At 37.7% G+C, this 22,186-nt stretch overlaps 1 protein-coding gene across 3 annotated transcripts in view; it reads left to right on the top strand.

The window, feature by feature from the left end:
• Window positions 1-22,186, top strand: part of SETD2 (SET domain containing 2, histone lysine methyltransferase) — an 83,601-nt gene that overhangs the window by 30,105 nt on the left and 31,310 nt on the right. For all 3 annotated transcript variants that reach the window (XM_027523846.1, XM_027523848.1, XM_027523847.1), the window contains exons 4-10: window positions 2,226-2,357; window positions 3,863-3,991; window positions 6,996-7,119; window positions 11,365-11,442; window positions 13,195-13,292; window positions 15,421-15,547; window positions 21,765-21,899. In XM_027523846.1, coding sequence (XP_027379647.1) covers window positions 2,226-2,357; window positions 3,863-3,991; window positions 6,996-7,119; window positions 11,365-11,442; window positions 13,195-13,292; window positions 15,421-15,547; window positions 21,765-21,899 — 823 coding nt within the window. The remainder of the gene's footprint in view (window positions 1-2,225; window positions 2,358-3,862; window positions 3,992-6,995; window positions 7,120-11,364; window positions 11,443-13,194; window positions 13,293-15,420; window positions 15,548-21,764; window positions 21,900-22,186) is intronic.

Raw genomic sequence — 22,186 nt, 5'->3', positions numbered from 1 at the left:
CTCTAGAGCAGAGCTTTTTGGTCAACTTTCTTTCACCTCTTTCTGACAGTCTTAATTTTCTCAATGTAAATATATGTTGAATATGTGTTTAAAAAGTTTATAGTCTCCTAATCACCTACCTCCTTTTGGAAATTTCTCCTCTAGTTGAGAATCAACTTAGCCATCATCCCTTTAAGCATTCAGAATTTTTTAAAATGAAGACATTTTCCACTGTGGAAAAGGTAAAAGACTTCATCTTAACGTTAGACCCATCAGAAGTTTTTCCTATTAAAAAAAAACAAAACAAAACTTTATTTTTGAAGGATAAAAAGAGCCTCTTATAGTAACATTCATTTGTATCTAGTTGTAAATTAGGTTTAACTTCAAAATATTGACTATTTTAAGTAGTACTCCTTAGGTATTTTGTGAGTAGAGTCATGCAACTTACATGATCTTTGTACAGGAATAGAAATAAAATTAACCCAACTCTCTGGATTTTATTTAGCAGTGAGTTTCAGATACATATAAGACTATACACAATAAATTTGGTTGGTGAGAGGCATTTGAGGGCCTTCTAGAGGGGGAGGCATTTATATATATATATACAACATTTTAAATCTTGGAGAGGGGCATGGCAACCCACTCCAGTATTCTTGCCTGGAGAATCCCTTGGACAGAGGAGTCTGGCAGGCCACAGTCCATAGGGTTGCAAAGAGTTGGACAGAACTGAAGCAACTTAGCACATATGCAACATTTTAAAGTGCTTGACATATGCTGGGCATTTGTAGAACCCACTGAGAAAACAAGTTACTGTCAAGTATGAGCATTCTTATGTCTAGTGAAAATAGGTTTACCTGAAAGAAATCTGGGCTCGTTAGTCCTCATCTGGCCTTCTGGAGCAATGCAAAATAAAACTACTGCTTTTATATATAGCTTTTAAGTACTTGCAAGAAGGTATTTTGTTTATCTTTAGTCATCTTTCTTCAGGCAAAGCATATTCTTATGTGTATTAATGAATTATGTCTTAAATTGATCCAGATGAATCATTCTTATTATTGCAACTTGGTGAAAACTCTCATGACCCTGGTTAGGTACTTTCTAAAACTGGGACTGTAGAAGAACTAATGTTGAAGGTGAAAGCAGATTAGTTAGGAGATTAAGACAGTCTCCTAGAGCAGCAGCTGTGCTTCACTTGTCTGTTAGTTGAAGAGTAAGTCATAGTTCCCTGATCTTAAGAAGGGGAACTTATTCATCTGTCCTTGAATTTTTTTTAAACAGGATTTGCACAAAAATGATGTTGCTGAAGGAGTCTCTAAAGGGTTTGATTGAGGTAGATTCTTGATTTAAAACTCCTATTTTTGTTTTTTTTAGTTTGTTTTGTTTTTTAGCAGCCCCTTATCTTCCTCAGCCTAGTATCTCAACTATTATTTGTATAACCATGAGGACTGATTGGTTTTTTTTTTTGACCACATGGCAGCATACAGGATCTTAGTTTCCCTACCAGGGATCGAACCTGTACCCCCTTGCAGTGGAAGCATGAAGTCTTAACCACTGGACCACAAAGAAGTCCATAAGGACTGATTCTTAAACTTAACTTTAATTAATCAGCTGTGTTATTACCTGATATTCATGAGTTTTCCAATTTTCCTCTGGAGCCAAATATGAGTACTAACTTGAAACTGCTCAGAATTTAAGGCTTGGGTGACAAGGACTAGGAAAGAAGACGGAGAAGGCAATGGCGCCCCACTCCAGTACTCTTGCCTGGAAAATCCCATGGACGGAGGAGCCTGGTAGGCTTGCAGTCCATGGGGTCACTGAGTCAGACATGACTGAGGGACTTCACTTTCATCCATTGGAGAAGGAAATGGTAACCCACTCCAATATTCTTGCCTGGAGAATCCCAGGGACAGAGGAGCCTAGTGGGCTGCTGTCTGTGGGGTCGCATAGAGTCAGACACGACTGAAGTGACTTAGCAGCAGCAGCAGGAAAGAAGACGATAGACTTGAGCTTATCCCATCTTCCCATTTGCCAAGACTGAGGTTGCCTCTCATCTGTTTTGTAACACAGTTCTTTGTGTTTTCAGTCTCATAAATGCTTAGTGGTTCAACATTTTTTCTTTTTAAATGATTGACTTAACCAGAATCATTAAAGGGAAAACAAATGAAATTTGGCATTTTTTGACTGTGTATATTGTATCATTGCTAGGACATTTATTTAACCAATTTTAATAAAATTTTACCTAATAGAAAGAAGAATAAATCCCATCGGGATATTAAGCGAATGCAATGTGAGTGTACACCTCTTTCTAAAGATGAAAGAGCTCAAGGTGAAATAGCATGTGGGGAAGATTGTCTTAATCGTCTTCTCATGATTGAATGGTAAGTAAATCAGAATGCTCTGCTTTTGCTCAGTTATTCTATTAAATGTCTCTAAATATTGAGAAGAATTATTAAGAGTAAAATTTTGACTTTTCTCCTCCTACCTACTGTTGAGTATTTATGAGCCATGAAATCTCCCATGTGAAACTAGAGATGAAAACTCCAGTCTCCGGTTTATAAGGAGACAGATTTCCCTCACATTGTGCATTAGATTATGATACACACTGAAAGTGCTCTGTAAGGTAGCCCTAATGCTGACATAGCAATATTAATTTTTACCGAGTCTCCTTTTATCTCTTGTAAGGTTCGTGTCCTGAGAAGTCAGTGTTGGTATTTTAAATTTTTACTATAAAATGAAGTAAAATCCTAACATTTCAAAAGTGCTTAAAGTAAAATGTCTTGTTGTAAGCCTCAATCCCTCTGTTTGTAGTCTTTCCAGATAATTTTTATGCCTGTAGCAGCAGAGGTAGACATTTCCTTTTTTGTGTGTGTAAAAATGAAATTCTTACTGTATGTAGTTCATGAAACTTTGTTCCCCCTCACTTGCCACCCATGCTTTTAATATGTTTTGGAGACCTAGTCAGAGCTACATATTTTGACCTACCCAAATCTTTCCCTTGACTATATTGTGTATTCTATTCATAGTTAACGTGTAATTATTAATCTTCTATTGATAGACATTTGGTTCAGTATTTTTCATGTAAATAGTAAATATCTTTACATTAAAAAATGTGATTTTTAAAAAACAATCAGAATGAAAATTGTATCATTTTTAACCATCAAAAGATTATTAAGGTGCTTTATAGTATAAGGGGGCTTCCCAAGTGGCGCTAGTGGTAAAGAATCCACCTGCCAGTGCTGGAGATGCAAGAGATGCAGGTTGCATCCCTGGGTCGGGAAAATCCTTGGAAGTAGGAAATGGCAACTCACTTTAGTATTCCTGCCTGGAAAATTCCATGGGCAGAGGAGCCCGTCAGCTTTGGACTATTAAGAATTCAGTAAATTTTTTATTTTATTCCAGAATCCATTATGGAGGAACCTTGCTTCTTCATGTTGTGCTTACTCTGAACAAGGATATGTTTAACAATGACTTTGGTTTTGCTTACATGTAGCTCAAGTAGTTAGGTACATTCAAAAGATGAAATCAGTGATGAGTGGAATATAAGAGAAGGCGCACCGATTGAGAATAAGTTAGCTCTGCATAGTTGTCAGAGTCCCGCAGGCTTCCATGCAGTCTGGAAATGTGTCTTAACACTGAGGGAGGGGTAGTGACTAGTTGAGAGACTGTATTTCGGGTACCATGTGTTTAACTAACAGTGTAGGCACTCAGTTCTAAGGAGTCCCTTCATAATGGGAAGAATTATTGAGGAAGGGTCACTTGGAGATTTACCACACATATGCTGATTATGCCATAAAGATACAGATATATTTACATAATTCTAGTGAACACGTTTTTAGTTCTTTTGCTGCTTTGGAGAATTAATTTTCTCGCTGTCTCTTTTCAGTTCTTCTCGGTGTCCAAATGGGGATTATTGTTCCAATAGACGGTTTCAGAGGAAACAGCATGCAGATGTGGAAGTCATCCTCACGGAAAAGAAAGGCTGGGGCTTGAGAGCTGCTAAAGACCTTCCTTCGTAAGTTAGGTTTTGATCATCTTTCATTTCATTTGTATTGTTGAAGTTGATTAGATACCTTTTAGGAAAATAATTTGCCTATTACACTAAAGTTTAATAATGATTATTGTGCAGAATGACGCTTGGTAGCTAGTTTTTTTTTTTTTTTTTTTTTAAATTCACTTTAGGAAATTAAATAGAAATCTCTTCTCTATATATTTGAGAGAGCAGTTTGTCCCTTGTGATGTTTGGAATAGGCAAGTTCTTCTTTGTCTGATAGTCACATTACCTTTAATTCCAAGTAATTACCAAGTATTTGTGTAGACCCCCAAAATCCCCATGAAATTCTGTAAAAAGGAGTTAGGACAGAATCTATAACAGTGAATCTATATAAGTTGGGATAAGAGTGGTGAAGAGTGTCTAAGGATATTAGAATAGAGAATTAAAGCATACTTGATAAACAGTAAACATTTTTGAATGAATACATGTTGCCTTCTAACTCATGTTACTTTTATATGTAATGTAATAAAACAGTTTATTTTCTACCATATTCAGTATTTCCTTTACCCACTCATTTTTTATACGTAGTATTTAAGTATTCTTATGAAAGTTGATTGTCTTTTTCTTTAAAGTTGAGTATATATAGATTACATGTGTTTATGATGGAAGAATTTTTTAAAATACATCAAAGGAATAAAGGAAGAAAATAAAACAGTTGCTGGCTTCTGGTGACTAAAGCACAGCTATTCTTTCAGAATCCTAAGCGTATGGCCACATTTGAATGGGAATTGGAATGGGGTGAGGGGTTTTAATCTTTTTATTGTGAGAATTCAAAGCAACCAGGTACTTTAGTTTTCTGACAGGAATCCTCATGTATCTTTTGAAAGGTCGGAATTGATATTCATATCACTCTTATCTTTTTGAGAACCAATCAGAAAAACATGTTTCATTTAAAAAAAAGTAAATAGTAGAAACGTCATATTTCTCTTTTCTACAAAGTATTATCACAATATCTTGGTTCATAACCATTTTTAAATTGTTTCTTTGAAACATATCTCACAGAATCATCTAAATATATTCCATATCCAAACTCAGTGGATCCATTATAATATTTTAAATAAATAATAGACAAGCTTCTCTTGTCTATTATTAGACATCACACTCAGTATTTCCCAAGGCGGTCCACTGCGTTTCTAAAGTCACTAACTCTGATCTAGATGCAGATTTTATTCTACTGAAGCTAGCCAGGGTTCTCTTTTGGAGAATCTTTTTTTTTTTTTTTTAATGTATTTATTTTTTAAAGAAACTCCAGTTTGGACATAAACTTCTGTTATGGGGTAGTAATGGATACTATTGTCTTTTGGCAGAGTCTGCACTAACATAGCTTCAACTTAAATATAAATTCTTGTTATATGCAACAGAGACTATTCGTTGGCTCAGAAATCCGTTTCTTTTGTGAAGAAGGAAATGGGAGAGGAGAAAGTCCGTGACTGGTTCACATAGCAGGTTAAAATTTCCTAAAGCTCTTGAGCTTTCCTCAGCTACTCACAAAGAACCCTGCTTTGGTAAAATATACTAGGACTTAATGTTGCCATGTTTCTGACACCTTCACTCATGTAACTTCCATATGCTGATGGTAATACCAGTTTTATAAACTTCTGATTCCAAGCTATTTAGATGTTCACTTTTAGAGTATTCCCACTTAACAAGGACATACTGTCAGATGTACACAGTGTAAGTAGGTGTTTGGAACAAAACTACTAGTTAGTGTTAAAATATGACAGACTCCACCAAAAAACCAAGCAAATCCCTACCAAACCCTCCAGTTTTAGGTTGTAGAAATGGAAGGCAGTGCTGTCCAGGTTGAACTAATGTTGTTGTGTGTTTAGTTGCTCGGTCATGTTTGATTTTTTTTGTGACCCTCTGGACTGTAGCCCACCAGGCTCCTCCATCCATGAGATTTTTCAGGCATGGACAGAGTCCAAAGGCTTGCAAAGAGTCTGATACAACTGACCAGTTGAGCATCACCAGATGTTGGGCAGCTATCACCTTTGTCTAGTTACAGAAATTTCTATCACCCCTAAAGGAAACCCCTTAACCCAATCAGCAGAATCTCCTTGTTGCTCCCTCTTCCCAACCTTTGGCAACCTCTAAATCTGCCATTTCTGTGGATTTAACTATTCTAAGTATTTGTTTCCGGCTTCTTAAAGAAAGTTTTAAGCATAGCATTTTTTTTTTTTAAGCATAGCATTTTTTTTAGCATGGCCCCCCTCCCCGAAAAAAAGAAATATACTGATTTTGTCAGTATATCATAACAAATACAAATGATTTGCATTTTTACATTTAAAAAGTCTCTTGGGTATTTGTTGTGGTTCAGTCGCTTAGTCGTGTCTGACTCTTTGTGACCCCATGGACTGTAGCCCACCAGGCTTCTTCGTCATGGGATTTCCCAGGCAAGAATACTGGAATGTGTTGCCATTTCCTACTCCAGGGGATCTTCCTGGACCAGGGATGGAATCCATGGCTCTTGCATTAGCAGGTGGATTCTTTACCACTGAGCCACCAGGGAATGCCAGTGGTTAATGTTAGGGCATGTTCGTTTATTTTTTTGCTTTGTGTCTTGGGGGGTCTTAGTTCCCTGACTAGGGAATGAACCCCAGGCTATAGCAGTGAAAGACCAAGTCCTACACACTGGCCCAGGGAATTCCCAGGGCATATGTATTTTGCAAGGATTAGAGAAAACTTCCAGGTAGGTCATTTCTTGTCAGAACTTGGGAGTAAGGCATAGAGAAGTATTTGTTTACATGGAGGTAATACTTGAAATCATTGGTGAGAATGAGCTTTTATAAAGGGAGAGAGAAGAGACTGAGAATTAATACCTTCAATAGAGAAGAAACAGATGAGTAACTACTAAAGAACAATCAAGGGTAGAAGCTAACTGAAAGAAGCCAAGAAGGGAGCTTAATCATGACTATTGATAAATGTTAGAGAAAACTAACAGACTTCTTTTCCTTTTTTTGGCCAGGAACACCTTTGTCCTGGAATATTGTGGAGAGGTACTTGATCATAAAGAGTTTAAAGCCCGGGTAAAGGAGTATGCACGAAACAAAAACATCCACTACTATTTCATGGCCCTGAAGAATGATGAGGTAAGTGGCATGAATATGTTTGTTTTGAAGCAGATCTGGAAATTGTTGAGTTTGAAAGGGATCATTGATATGGACTATAATATCAATATAATATTGCCACTGAAATATAAGTGGCAAAAATAAGGAGCTGAACAATGTGTTTAGTTTTTTTCTATTTGCTTAAAAAAAGGATGAGGGAGAAGTATTTACATGTATATGTAAATGTAAACATGCATGTTTCACACTACAATTCTTAAAAATCACTGTCTCCTAAAGAGCTTTTGTTTATGTGGATTATATTTATCAATATATTAAAAGCTGAGAAGTTGAAAATATTTTTTTATTAAACCATTTAAAAGTGACAATAGTTCAGTTCAGTCGCTCAGTCGTGTCTGACTCTTTGTGACCCCATGAATCTCAGCACGCCAGGCCTCCCTGTCCATCAAAAACTCCCAGAGTTCACTCAGATTCACGTCCATTGAGTCAGTGCTGCCATCCAGCCATCTCATCCTCTGTCATCCCCTTCTCCTCCTGCCCCCAATCCCTCCCAGCATCAGAGTCTTTTCCAATGAGTCAACTCTTCGCATGAGGTGGCCAAAGTACTGGAGTTTCAGCTTCAGCATCATTCCTTCCAAAGAAATCCCAGGGCGGATCTGCTTCAGAATGGACTGGTTGGATCTCCTTGCAGTCCAAGGGACTCTCAAGAGTCTTCTCCAACACCACAGTTCAAAAGCATCAATTCTTCGGCACTCAGCCTTCTTCACAGTCCAACTCTCACATCCATATATGACCACTGGAAAAACCATAGCCTTGACTAGACAGACCTTTGATGGCAAAGTAATGTCTCTGCTTTTCCAAAATCACCATCTGCAGTGCCTCTTTCACTCTCATCAAGAGGCTTTTTAGTTCCTCTTCACTTTCTGCCATAAGGGTGGTGTCATCTGCGTATCTGAAGTTATTGATATTTCTCCCGGCAATCTTGATTCCAGCTTGTGTTTCTTCCAGCCCAGCGTTTCTCATGATGTACTCTGCATATAAGTTAAATAAGCAGGGTGACAATATACAGCCTTGACGTACTCCTTTTCCTATTTGGAACCAGTCTGTTGTTCCATGTCCAGTTCTAACTGTTGCTTCCTGACCTGCATACAAATTTCTCAAGAGGCAGATCAGGTGGTCTGGTATTCCCATCTCTTTCCGAATTTTCCACAGTTTATTGTGATCCACACAGTCAAAGGCTTTGGCATAGTCAATAAAGCACAAATAGATGTTTTTCTGGAACTCTCTTGCTTTTTTCCATGATCCAGCAGATGTTGGCAATTTGATCTCTGGTTCCTCTGCCTTTTCTAAAACCAGCTTGAACATCTGGAAGTTCATGGTTCATGTATTGCTGAAGCCTGGCTGGGAGAATTTTGAGCATTACTTTACTAGCATGTGAGATGAGTGCAATTGTGCAGTAGTTTGAGCATTCTTTGGCATTGCCTTTCTTTGGGATTGGAATGAACACTGACCTTTTCCAGTCCTGTGGCCACTGCTGAGTTTTCCAAATTTGCTGGCATATTGAGTGCAGCACTTTCACAGCATCATCTTTCAGGATTTGAAATAGCTCAACTGGAATTCCATCACCTCCACTAGTTTTGTTCGTAGTGATGCTTTCTAAGGCCCACTTGACTTCACATTCCAGAATGTCTGGCTCTAGGTGAATGATCACACCATCATCATTATCTTGGTCTTGAAGATCTTTTTTGTACAGTTCTTCTGTGTATTCTTGCCATCTCTTCTTAATATCGTCTGCTTCTGTTAGGTCCATACCATTTCTGTCCTTTATCGAGCCCATCTTTGCATGAATATGTTCCCTTGATATCTCTAATTGTCTTGAAGAGATCTCTAGTCTTTCCCATTCTGTTGTTTTCCCCTATTTCTTTGCATTGATCGCTGAGGAAGGCTTTCTTATCTCTCCTTGCTATTCTTCAGAACTCTGCATTCAGATGCTTGTATCTTTCCTTTTCTCCTTTGCTTTTCGCTTCTCTTCTTTTCACAGCTATTTGTAAGGCCTCCCCAGACAACCATTTTGCTTTTTTGCATTTCTTTTCCATGGGGATGGTCTTGATCCCTGTCTCCTGTACAATGTCACTAACCTCCGTCCATAGTTCATGAGGCACTCTATCTATCAGATCTAGTCCCTTAAATCTATTTCTCCCATCCACTATATAATCATATGGGATTTGATTTAGGTCATACCTGAATGGTCTAGTGGTTTTCCCTTTCTTCAATTTAAGTCTGAATTTGGCAATAAGGAGTTCATGATCTGAGCCACAGTCAGCTCTTGGTCTTGTTTTTGTTGACTGTATAGAGCTTCTCCATCTTTGGCTGCAAAGAATATAATCAGTCTGATTTCGGTGTTGACCATCTAGTGATGTCCTTGTGTAGAGTCTGCTCTTGTGTTGTTGAAAGAGGGTGTTTGTTATGACCAGTGTGTTCTCTTGGCAAAACTCTATTAGTCTTTGCCCTGCTTCATTCCGTATTCCAAGGCCAAATTTGCCTGTTACTCCAGGTGTTTCTTGACTTCCTACTGTTGCATTCCAGTCCCCTATAATGAAAAGGACATCTTTTTTGGGTGTTAGTTCTAAAAGGTCTTGTAGGTCTTCATAGAACCATTCAACTTCAGCTTCTTCAGTGTTACTGGTTGGGGCAAAAACTGTGATACTGTGATATCTGGGGCAAAATTACCATGATATTGAGTGGTTTGCCTTGGAAACGAACAGAGATCATTCTGTCGTTTTGAGATTGCATCCAGGTACTGCATTTCGGACTCTTGTTGACCATGATGGCTACGCCATTTCTTCTAAGGGATTCCTGCCCGCAGTAGTAGATATAATGGTCATCTGAGTTAAATTCACCCATTCCAGTCCATTTTAGTTCGCTGATTGTTAAAATGTAGACGTTCACTCTTGCCATCTCCTGTTTGACCACTTCCAATTTGCCCTGATTCACGGACCTGACATTCCAGGTTCCTATGCAATATTGCTCTTTACAGCATCGGACCTTGCTTGTATCACCAGTCACATCCACACCTGGGTATTGTTTTTGCTTTGGCTCCATCCCTTCTCTCTTTCTGGAGTTATTTCTCCACTGATCTCCAGTAGCATATTGGGCACCTACCGACCTGGGGAGTTCCTCTTTCAGTATCCTATCATTTTGCCTTTTCATACTGTTCACGGGGTTCTCAAGGCAAGAATACTGAAGTGGTTTGCCATTCCCTTCTCCAGCGGACCACATTCTGTCAGACCTTTCCACCATGACCCACCCTTCTTGGGTGGCCCCATGGGCATGGCTTAGTTTCATTGAGTTAGACAAGGCTGTGGTCCTAGTGTGATTAGATTGACTAGTTTTCTGTGAGTATGGTTTCAGTGTGTCTGCTCTCTGATGCCTTCTTGCAATACCTACCGTCTTACTTGGGTTTCTCTTACCTTGGACGTGGGGTATCTGTTCATGGCTTCTCCAGCAAAGCACAGCCGCTGCTCCTTACCTTGGATGAGGGGTATCCCTCACCGTCTCCCCTCCTGACCTTGAACGTGGAATAGCTCCTCTAGGCCCTTCTGCTCCCTTGGACGTGGGGTTGCTCCTCCTGGCCGCCGCCCCTGGCCTCGGACGTAACAATAAGTGACGATAAGCCCATTATATATTGACACAAATATGCTTTTATGAAAATTGTTTTCCAAAAAAGTTGTTTTTTAGTGAGGAGCACCATTTACAGTTTCTTTAATGACTGGCTTAATAAATTTAGCTAGATTCTCATGTCTGCCTCTGTTCAGTCTAGAAATGCAAGTTGTAGGAACTTATCCTTGGATCTGCTGATTCTCACTGTTAGAGTGGATCCAGCAAGAGTTTTAACAAGCTCTCCAGTGGATTTAGATACATACCCAAACTTGAGAGCTACATACTGTGGTATTTCATGCATACATTTTAAAATGAAGTTTTATACACATGAAGTAAGTTTGCAGTATAATAGGATGTAAGAAATAGCTAAAAGAAAATGAGACATTGGTCAATATGGAGATAATTTGACCCAGAGGTGAAATGTTTATAGCAGATCTCTTGAGAATTAAGAAGCTGGATATTTGACACTGTGATGTGTAAAGTTATGTGAGAGAGTTCTCTAAAGGAACAGGATATTAAGGGTGTTTAATTTGCCAGATGCTTTTCTTTTGCAAAATGCACATATATTTAAGGTCTCATTTTTAACTCTTAAATTATCCTTTTCCCTAGATAATAGATGCCACTCAGAAAGGAAATTGCTCCCGGTTCATGAATCACAGCTGTGAACCAAACTGTGAGACTCAAAAAGTAAGTTGAGGTAGATATGAGTTTGAAATATTTGTTCACGACTGCTGTTCTATTAATTTTAGATCTATATCAAAGATACCCATGGATATTATTTTTAATCAGTTTTTCTTACTCTGTTCTTAAAATTTATTTTTAAATAAGTTTAGATTTATAGAATAATAAATAGTGAGGACTGAGTTCCTGTATGCTATCCTACATTAGCTTCCCCAACTGTCTACTGAATGTAACCATAGTACAGTTACCCAATCCAGGAAATACTATTAACCATTAACTCTTTTAAAGACCTTGCTTAAATTTTGCCGTCTGTCATTTTTCTGGTCTAGGATCCCATCCAGGAGCTCCAATTGCATTTAATTGTCACATCTCTTTGCCTATAAGTTTTATATATTGTTAAGGTGCCAAAATGAGAAACTAAATTTTAATTTTGATGAAGTCCAATGTGCAGTATTCAGATTTTATATCAATTATATATCCGTCTTATCCAGGTGCCAGATTTGGTGGTTTTAATATTTGTAAGGGACTGAGTGGCTGCAGATGAGAAAGATAATATGTGGTGTGCGTGTAGGTATTCTTCTCACCCTCAACAAGGCCAGACTTTAGGTCTTGGTTATCTTTAGGTCCCTGTGCCTGGCACATAGTTGACATGCTTGATAAATCCATTTACTGAATTTGATAAAACATTTTGAGATAATTAATGATCTCCATACCCTCTGATTTGTGTTTTCAGCTTAGGAAACACACACACACGTGTGTGTGTGTGTGCGCGTGCGCGTGTGTGCATGTATGTACATATATGTGTGTGTATATATGAATATATACATATGTACATATATTCACACACATATATCCACGTTAGAATATTGTGGTTCTGTTTTAGGTTAAGAAAGCTATGGATTCACTCCCTAGAAAAATACATCAATAACTTCCTCTCATATTGAAATAGTGGTTTTGACTCTTGGATATTTTTTGCTCTTTGATCTCTGTACTAATAGATGTAGCTCTCCCAAGAACCGAAACATATAATGAATAGGAGAACCCAGTGTGGAATTACTTAATTAAGTTCTGGTTCTAGTTTTGACTGCAGCTGGTGGCCACATGTCTAGCCATGAGACTCTAGTTTTACTGTGTCCCTTCACCTCTTTAAGCCTGGGTTTTTCATCCATAACATGCTCAGATGGTCTAGACAGGAGCTCTCCAGTCAACTTACATCTTAGATATTTTGGAATTACAAGGTCCAGTTCTGGCATATTTACCCCCAGTTTAATTGTCGAGTTTTATGCTCTTTTCTGATGCTTTACTTTCTGTACACTCAGCATTATAACCACGGCTTCATGCAGTTAAACTTTGGCATTATTGTTTTCCTGTTTCCACGCCCCATCTTATCTTAGAAAATAGTTACTTTTTACATAGTATAAAGTAATACAACTTTGTCTGGTACTCATTGATACCAAACATTCCCTATATGCCTGTTTTTAGTACAAGTGAATCCTTACTGTATGGAAATGTATTTTTAAACAAGTTAAAATAGCAGTTAATTTTATTAGAGATAAATTATAGATGATACTGTATTGGTAGCTCATTAAGTAAGATTGATACTTCTTTTTTTTTTTTTAATTCCTCCATTTGCTGTGTGGAAAAGCATTTATTGTCCAAAGAGACACATACATAATTAAGGCAGATAATGATGATCTTAAAAAAGAAAAAAAGATTAACCAGTCATTAATTTATTTTCTTTTAAAAACAACACCTTAGTGGACTGTGAATGGACAACTGAGAGTTGGGTTTTTTACTACGAAACTGGTTCCTTCAGGCTCAGAGTTAACATTTGACTATCAGTTCCAAAGATACGGGTGAGTATTGATTCTGTTCTGTTCTGCTGCTTCTGACGGGGAAATACTGTTCAGATGTAGGAGTCTAAAACTTAGATGTGAATTACTAAGAAGTTGTATGCGCTTTCAGCTCTTAGCTCTAGTGTTCTCTTGTAGTGTTTTCCTTTTACATGTCACATCAGGCCATTAAGGGATATTGTGCAGGAACTACAGGTTCCTCTGAACCTCATTTATATAATTATGTTTCTAATGTAATTTTAAAACTTTTTGTTATAGAAATGTCAACAGGGTGTGGATGTGTATAAAGAAAACAATATAATAAATCCCTGTGTAGCCATAATTCATCTGTCAATTATCAGCTCATGGCTAATCTTGTCTCCTCTATATCATATCATTCTCTGAAAAAATATTTTTGTTACCTAGTTCCGTCTACCAAAAACTGATACAATAGCACTGAATACCCCTTGCATTTATATTGTGGTCTTATAAAACCGCACTAAAAGAAAGGTGTCAAGTTTGTGACAGGTATTGACTCTGGATTATCTCCTCATGCCAGAAAACCAGTTATAAACGATTATGAGGGTCATGTCCAAAGGATTCAGGACTAATTTGAATAGAATCTCACTTACTGAAAGTGGGAGAGTTTTTATTTAGACTTAAGCATCAATAAGAATAACTACCAGTGGTTTGAAACACAGTATATAAAACCCATGAGTTTAATAATTCTTTAAAACTGCATTAGTCATAATTTAAAGGAACCAATTCGTGATTTTGAAAACTAATTTATGGTTTTTTAAATTGAAATATAGTTGATGTGCAGTGGTACAGAAGTTACGTGTGTACAACATGTGTTAAATCACTTCAGTCATGTCTGACTCTCTGCTACCCTATGGACTGTAGCCCACCAGGCTCCTCTGTCCGTGGGATTCTCCAGGCAAGAATACTGGAGTGGGTTGCCATGTCCTCCGCCAGGGGATCTTCCCGAACCCGCATCTTCTGCATTGGCAGGTGGAGTCTTTACCACTGAGCCACTGGGAAGCCCTTGTAGCCTATTTATTTTGTGCATAATCGTTAGTACCTCTTAATCCCCTATCCATCTTCTGCCCCTTCCCCTTTATCTCCCCTTACTAGTAACCACTGATTTAAAAAATAAAAGAGGGAAAAAAGTCAAGTATTTATCCTTCCTTTCTTAAGTGAATTCTATTTCAGATTCAAGCAGTTTGTGAGAGGAATTCTTTATAAAGATATTTTAGCTAATAAATGAGGTGGTGATGGTATCACCGTTTGCAACACCTAATGAACTAATCGATTTAGGCAATAGTCAGATATGCTGAGATTGACCGAGTTCCACATAGGGCTCCATTTTTTTTTCTCTTGTCCCCTTTGAAAGAAGGGAAACTAGAAATTAGATCTGTTTGTGATCCCTGGCTGTATTTATCAAATATTTTTGTGCCTCTGATTGTTACTGTTAAATACTAAAATCTATCAGTTTGCTTTTGGAATAGTCCTTCACGTTTTCCTTAGGTAGCTCTGGTTGCCAAGTAAATAGTTGGCAGAGGTGATTTATACACAGGACTGTAAACTTAGGCCTGTTCTTTCTTCCACTTCTCCTTGACTCCATGGTTACATTTATTTATTACTATATGTATTAGTAGTGTCTCATCCTTACGTAATGATAACTTTTAATAGCCACGTGTTTCCTAAGTGTCCTTTACTAATTATGCATTTTATTATCTATATATGTATTCATAAGAATACATCTTGTTCTGTGTGCCAGTTAAATATTCATGTGTAAGTAATAGATACTGATCTATTTAAGCTATTTTGTTCTTAGCCCAAACAGATACATGATTTCTTATTTTCATACATTAGTAGGAACTCTCATAAATGGAGAAATTACTTATTAACTTCTTGGCTAGTTTTGTCTAGCTAATAAAAGAAGATTGGGAAAAAATGAATTTTTTAAGAGCAATTTTCAGGCATTTCCATTAGCTAGTATCAGATTTGTTGGTATCTCTTGAAATAATTGTTTGGTTTTTTTCTTTAGGTTGGATTGACTTCTCTCTTGTATGTAATTGCTATACTACTATCAACAGTTTTTATGGTTTACCTTCACATAACAGACATCTTTCTTGTGTTCCTTGCACAGGAAAGAAGCACAGAAGTGTTTCTGTGGGTCAGCTAATTGCCGGGGTTACCTGGGAGGAGAGAACAGAGTCAGCATCAGAGCAGCAGGAGGGAAAATGAAGAAAGAACGATCTCGTAAGAAGGATTCAGTAAGTTCCATTCTTCTTTCAGCTTTCACCATACACATTTCGAGAAGGAAGGTAACTTTACTGATTGAACTTTGAAAAGTTAAACTACAACCAGAGAAAGTCAGGGTTAGTAGATGAGATAATTTTGGAAAAGTACAATTGCTATTTTTAGTTCATAGAGATTACACTTGAATCCTAAGAACTGTTGAAGTCATCTTGAAAACACATGGGCTAATAGTTTTTAAAAGCCTGTAAAATTTGTAATTTTACGTATAAGTAACTTGTTAATCTGTCATGTTAATCTGCTCACATAAGTCTGATCTACATTCCTAATCTTTTAATACTAGTGTTTTCATTTGTTTGCAAGTGTTCTTAAAATCTCTAATCCTCTTTGGGAGCATAAGGTGAGTTTTGAGAAGTAACAGGTGACTCAGGAGTGAGAAAGGGATAGTCTCAGATGGTCTTTTTATTTAATCCATTATACCAGTGGTTAATAGCCTTTTTTCTACCTCAGTTCACACCTGAGACAACTACTGGAGGTAAGTGGTATCTTGGTACTGAAGGGACTCTTAACTGGGACAAGAATTTTGTGTTGTTTTTCAAACCTCCCCTGTCTGAGGATCCCTTTGTGAGAGCAGTGTTTCTTCACCTCAGAACCACCTGCAGGGTCCGTCCTAAAGATGCACATTTTGGGACCTAACCCTAGACCTGCAAATCTTCAGGGAGGGCTGGGTGAAGGAGCCAGGGAGCCTCAAGTATCAGCCAGCAAATCTATCTGTGATTCTTGCAGCTAGCTCATTTCTAGGCTTTTCAGAAACCCATACTACTAAGAATCATAGATGACAGCCATCTTACTATTTAGATGAGCAGACAACAGACATAAGACACGGAAGGGATAATAGTTAAAAGGTGATTTCAGTAAACCCAAATTAATTGCAGAGAATGAATTGAGAATCTGAATTCTATAAGAAGATTTAGATAGCAGGAAGCATTGAAAAGGGCCGTTTAAAAATTCCCAAAAAAAGGGTCATTTAAAAAATGTAAAAAAGGAAAGTTTATAAGAAACAGTTTTGCTTGTACCACCCAGGATGAACAGCTGCTCTTTAGAGTATTATCATTCAGCTCTGTTTTAGAGAGCATACGTGTTACAATTGTGTGTCACGCACTTTTCTAATCACCTGACACATTAACTCATTTGCTTCTCACAAAAAGCTCTTTTAAGTTAGGAACAAAGATTTTCCCTCTACAGATGAGAACACTAAGGCTCAAAGAGGTTACATGGTCATTCCATAGGCAATAGAAAAGAGCTTACCTGGTTCTTTTCTTTGCTCTTAACCATACTGAGTTCCTTTGTGTAGTTTTAGAAATGATATATATGTATTTCTGCAATTTGTTTTTACTCTTATTTTAAAATTTGATCTATGTTGAGGTATATACATACACATTTAACTGTTGTAAAGTTTTTCATCATGTAACTGTTCATTTACATATATTTGTACTCATGAACACTTATGTTTTCAATTTTTACTCCTCATGTCACCATTAAAGTCTTTGCACATGTCTCTTCTGTATATGTTTCTTTAAAGTGTATCCATGAAAGTGGGGTCACTGGGTTACAGCCTTTTAGCTTCTGGACTTTACTGTTAACAGGAAATTTTTCTTAAGACTTCAGAATTACTTTTGTTATTAAGGCTTATTTCATAGAATTGGTAGTTTACCAGAACAACCACAAAACTCATTAAACATGCTTCAGTTCAGTCGCTCAGTCGTGTCGGACTCTTTGTGACCCCATGAATCGCAGCATGCCAGGCTTCCCCATCCATCACCAACTCCCGGAGTTTACCCAGACTCATATCCATCGAGTCGGTAATGCCATCCAGCCATCTCATCCTCTGTCGTCCCCTTCTCCTCCTGCCCTCAATCGCTCCCAGCATCAGGGTCTTTTCCAACCTAAGCTAAAATCTACATAAAGGCTTTCATTTGGCTATTTTGTGTTTCCAAAACTTGCATTAAAAACTGTCTTGTTGGTGGGGAATGTTCTTATAATGTGATGGTTTCTTGGGTGGTATTATGCTGGCATCATAATGATAGCAGATGACTTTCTGCCTTCCTGATAAGATTCAGGAACAACTCCAAGGGACCAAGATGTAGATACTCCTGGTTTTTGCTTGTTTTTATTCTTACAGTAGTGTGTGCATATCAGTGTTTTGTATTAGTGTAGACTAAAGTAGATGTAACGTGAATCTAGTCATTTGGTGGGTTGAAGTCATGGGTTGCTCCTGATGTGAATTTGAAGCTATTCTCGAACAGAAATGTTTTGGATGAAACTTCACCCTGATAGAGGAATGACCCAGAATGAATCTGAATCCCAAAAAGTTCATCTGTCCTTGACTCTCATGAAGAGCTTCACTCTACTTTTGGTTGGTTTGTCTGTTACTGAAATTCTGGCAGAATGCCCTGTTCGATTCTGAATTCTGGTCAGATATAGTTGAATAGAATCACAAAAATAGCACCTCTTGAAATTTCCACGTTAGGGTATTCCCTGGCATTCCAGTGGTTAGGACTCAGTGTTTTCACTGTCGTAGCCCTGGGTTCCATCCCTGGTTGGGGAACTAAGATCCTGCAAACCACGTGGTACAGCTGTCACCCCTCCCCGCCCCTCCCCACCCCAGAAAAAGAGAAAGAGAAAGAAATTCCCAAGTGTTAGTTTTTGGAAGTCTGTTGGATAGGGGATGCCAAGGAGAGGGAAAGAGAGGAGCAGTCTCAAACATAGTTTTGTGCATTTTAACTGTTAACAGGGATATGCTAATGGCACTGTAGTCTGTACCTGTCCACCCCATATTAGCCCTTGATTGGTGAACAGTTCTTATTCCTTGCTCTTATGATTGCAGCTATATACATATAGTTTATCTGCTTAACAAAACTGTAAGCTCTTCCAGAAGAGATGATTGCCTTCTTTGGGTGTGTCATAAACTGCTGCTGCTGCTAAGTCACTTCATTCATGCCCAACTCTGTGCGACCCCATAGACAGCAGCCCACCAGGCTCCCCCATCCCTGGGATTCTCCAGGCAAGAACACTGGAGTGGGTTGCCATTTCCTCCTGCAATGCGTAAAAGTGAAAGTGAAGTCACTTGGTCGTGTCCGACTCTTAGCGACCCCATGGACTGCAACCCACCAGGCTTCTCCATCCATGGGATTTTCCAGGCAAGAGTACTGGAGTGGGGTGCCATCGCCTTTTCCGAATTTACACAATAAAGAGCATAAAAAGCCATGTAATAGCCATGTAATAGAGGAAATAGTTGTTTTCAGCAGCTAACAATCAAATCGTAGTGTCCTGAATATATAGAGAACTCCATCTAATCAATAATAATAAAAAATAGCCCCAAAGGAAAAATAAACAATTTCCACAGACACTTCAGTATTCCAGATAGCCAGTAAACATATGAAAAGATGTTCAATCTCATTAATCAGAGGAGTACAAATTAAAACTACTCTCAGGTGTTTGAGATCTCATAAACTAGTGTTGGAGGTGTAAATGGCTTTAGTCCGTTTTGAAAACAGTTTGGTGTTATTACTAAAGGTAAATGTACGTATACTGTATGAGCCAGCAGTTGCACTCCTAGGTCTATAACCAGAGAGAGATTTGTTTAAAATGCACATCAGGAGCCACAGCAGCACTGCTTATATTAGAAAAAGTGAAACAACTCAAATTCTCATTAACATTAGTATGACTACATTAAAATGTAATCGTGTGATGAAAAAACTAGTCATGAAAATAATATGGCTACATGCAACAGCATTGACTCTTAAACTGTAAAGTTGACTGCAAAAGAATCATGGCACAAAAATTTTGTCCAGTGTGATTTCATTTCCAAAAAGTTAAAAATAGACAAAATTATAATATTTAGTGATTTATATATATGAAGTAAACCTATTTTAACAATCAGTGTACTATTTCCTAAAAAGTTAGGAGACATTATCTCTAGAGTGGAGAAGAGAAGGTATTATAACAAGGAAGTGGCATGCACAGCCCTTCACGAACACTGGTGGTGTTCTCCCCATCACCCCACCCAACCCTTTTACCTGAGTGTTGGTTGCTATGGATGTTGCTCCACTGCTTGTATACCTATTTAGTTGCTAATTGTTTATATCTTAGGTTGGTGCAAAAGTAATTGCGGTTTTGCTGTTGACCTTTGCTGTTTGATATTGGTATACATTCTTAAGTAAGTGTGGTTATATTATACATCATTTTAATGAGCGTTTCTCACTTTTTTTGTTTTTGTTTTTTTTTTTTTGCTGATGACTTATTGCTTGCTCTTTATTTTAGACTATGGAAATTATTTTAGACAAAAAGCAGATTCAAGCAATTTTTTTTTTATCCAAGTTCAAAATCGGTCATAAAGCAGCAGAGACAACTTGCAATATCAGCAACGCATTTGGCCCAGGAACTGCTAATGAACAGTGCAGTAGTGGTTCAAGAAGTTTTGCAAAGGAGATGAGAGCCCTGAAGACGAGCAGCATGGTGATCAGTCATTGGAAGTTGACAATGATGAGTTGAGAGTAATCATCAAAGCTGATTCTCTTACAGCTACGCGAGAAGTTGCTGAAGAACTCAGTGTTGACCATTCTATATTCGTATGGCATTTGAAGCAAATAGGAAAGGTGAAAAAGCGCAATAAGTGGATGCCTCGTGAGCTGACCCTAGATCAACAAAATTGTCATTTTGAAATGTCATCTTCCCTTATTGTATGCAACAACGAACTATTTCTCTGTCGGATTGTGACACACAACAAAGAGTGAATTTTCTACGGCAACCAGCAATTACCAACTCAGCGGTTGAACTGAGAAGACGCTCCAAAGCACTTCCCAAAGCCAAAACTTGTACCAAAAAAAAGATCGTGGTCACTGTTTGGTGGTCTGCTGCTGATCTGATCCACTACAGCTTTCTGAATCCCAGCAAAAACTATTGTATCTGAGAAGTATGCTCAGCAAATCAGTGAGTTGCCCTGAAAACTGCAACACCTGCAGCCAGCATTGGTCAACAGAAAGGACTCAGTTCTTCTCCATGACAGTGCCCAACTGCATGTCACACAACCAACACTTCAAAAGTTGAATGAACTGGGCTATGGAATTTTGCCGTATCTGCCATATCCACCTGACCTCTTGTCAACCAGCTACCACTCATTCAAGCATCTTGGCAACTTTTTGCAGGGAAAATGGTTCTACAACCTGCATAAAGCAGAAAATGCTTTCCAAGAGTTTGTCAAATCCTTAAGCATGGACGTTTATGCTCTAGGAATAAACAAACTTATTTCTCGTTGGCAAAGATGTGTTGATTGTAATGGTTCCTATTTTCATTACTTAAGATGAATTTGAGCCTAGTTATAATGATTTAAAATTCATGATCCAAAACCACAATTATGTTTGCACCAACCTAGTACTTTTCTATATGTATATTATATTTTATCAGAATGTATTAAAAGTGGTGCCTGGGCCCATTGAAGATAGTTCATATCCCAAAATAGTAAAGTATTACTAAAGAATAAGAATTTATAAATATTGATAAATTGTGTTGCATTTGGTTGCACTTGATTCCTTTCATTGTGGTATATTCCAGTATGTGAACATGCCAGTTTATCCAGCCTGGCCATGGGCATTTGGGTTGTTGGCAGTGTTTGCTCTTTTGAATGGCTTTTCAATGAACATTCTTCTGATTCTCTGATGCACAAGTGCAGAAGTTTCTCTTGGGTTTATTCATAGGTGTGCAACTGCTAGGCATAGAGGATACAAATATTTCATTTTTCAAGCTAATGCTTTATTTTTTTCTGACCTACTTTTCACCTGATACAGTTTTTTTTCCTCCCATAAAGGCAGATTTTTTTGTTTTGCTTTCTTTCAGTGTCTTCAGCACCTAAAACTGTACTTGACATATAAGTGCTTGATAAGTATTTGATGACTGAATGAAGCTTTTCAAGTTGATCATACCAGTTTGTTTTCATTATTAGTGTATAAAAGTTCATTTTTTTAATTTAAAATTCATTTTGATCCACGTCTTTGCCTAGACTTAATATTATCAAACTTCTTACAACAAGTATAACATGGTTTCTTATTGTGGTCTTAATTTTGTTTTCCTTATTACTGGTGAGATTGAGCATCTTTTCAAATTGATTATTAGGTTAGTTGGAGTTTTGTTGTTGTTCTTGTCTTATAACCAGATTTTTTTCCCTTGCTGTCGCAGGTGGATGGGGAGCTAGAAGCTTTGATGGAGAATGGCGAGGGTCTCTCTGATAAAAACCAAGTGCTCAGCTTATCCCGGCTAATGGTTAGAATTGAAACTTTGGAACAGAAACTTACCTGTCTCAAGCTCATACAGGTGAACACTTTGATATTACTTTATTTATTTCTGAATTTGAGGTGGGACATTTAAACTACAGTCCAGAATGATGAAAAGGAATAATTCTAATAAGAGTTACTCTTATTTTTAGAATGGTTTTGCAAGTTCTATATGACATTGAAAACTTGTACTCTTAAAAATGTCTTGAGTTCAGCATCACTTACTCTATTAGTAGATATTGTTTTCTTTCTAGTCAAAGAACATGGTGAGATTTTTTTTCTGTGTGTGTGTGTAATAGTTCTTAATAGAGGTCTTCCCTCCTCACT

This window comes from Bos indicus x Bos taurus, chromosome 22, assembly GCF_003369695.1.
Source record: "Bos indicus x Bos taurus breed Angus x Brahman F1 hybrid chromosome 22, Bos_hybrid_MaternalHap_v2.0, whole genome shotgun sequence".
NCBI classification, from domain to species: domain Eukaryota; kingdom Metazoa; phylum Chordata; class Mammalia; order Artiodactyla; family Bovidae; genus Bos; species Bos indicus x Bos taurus.
Note: the sequence above shows the minus strand (reverse complement) of the source record. Positions and strands in the feature narration are given on the sequence as shown.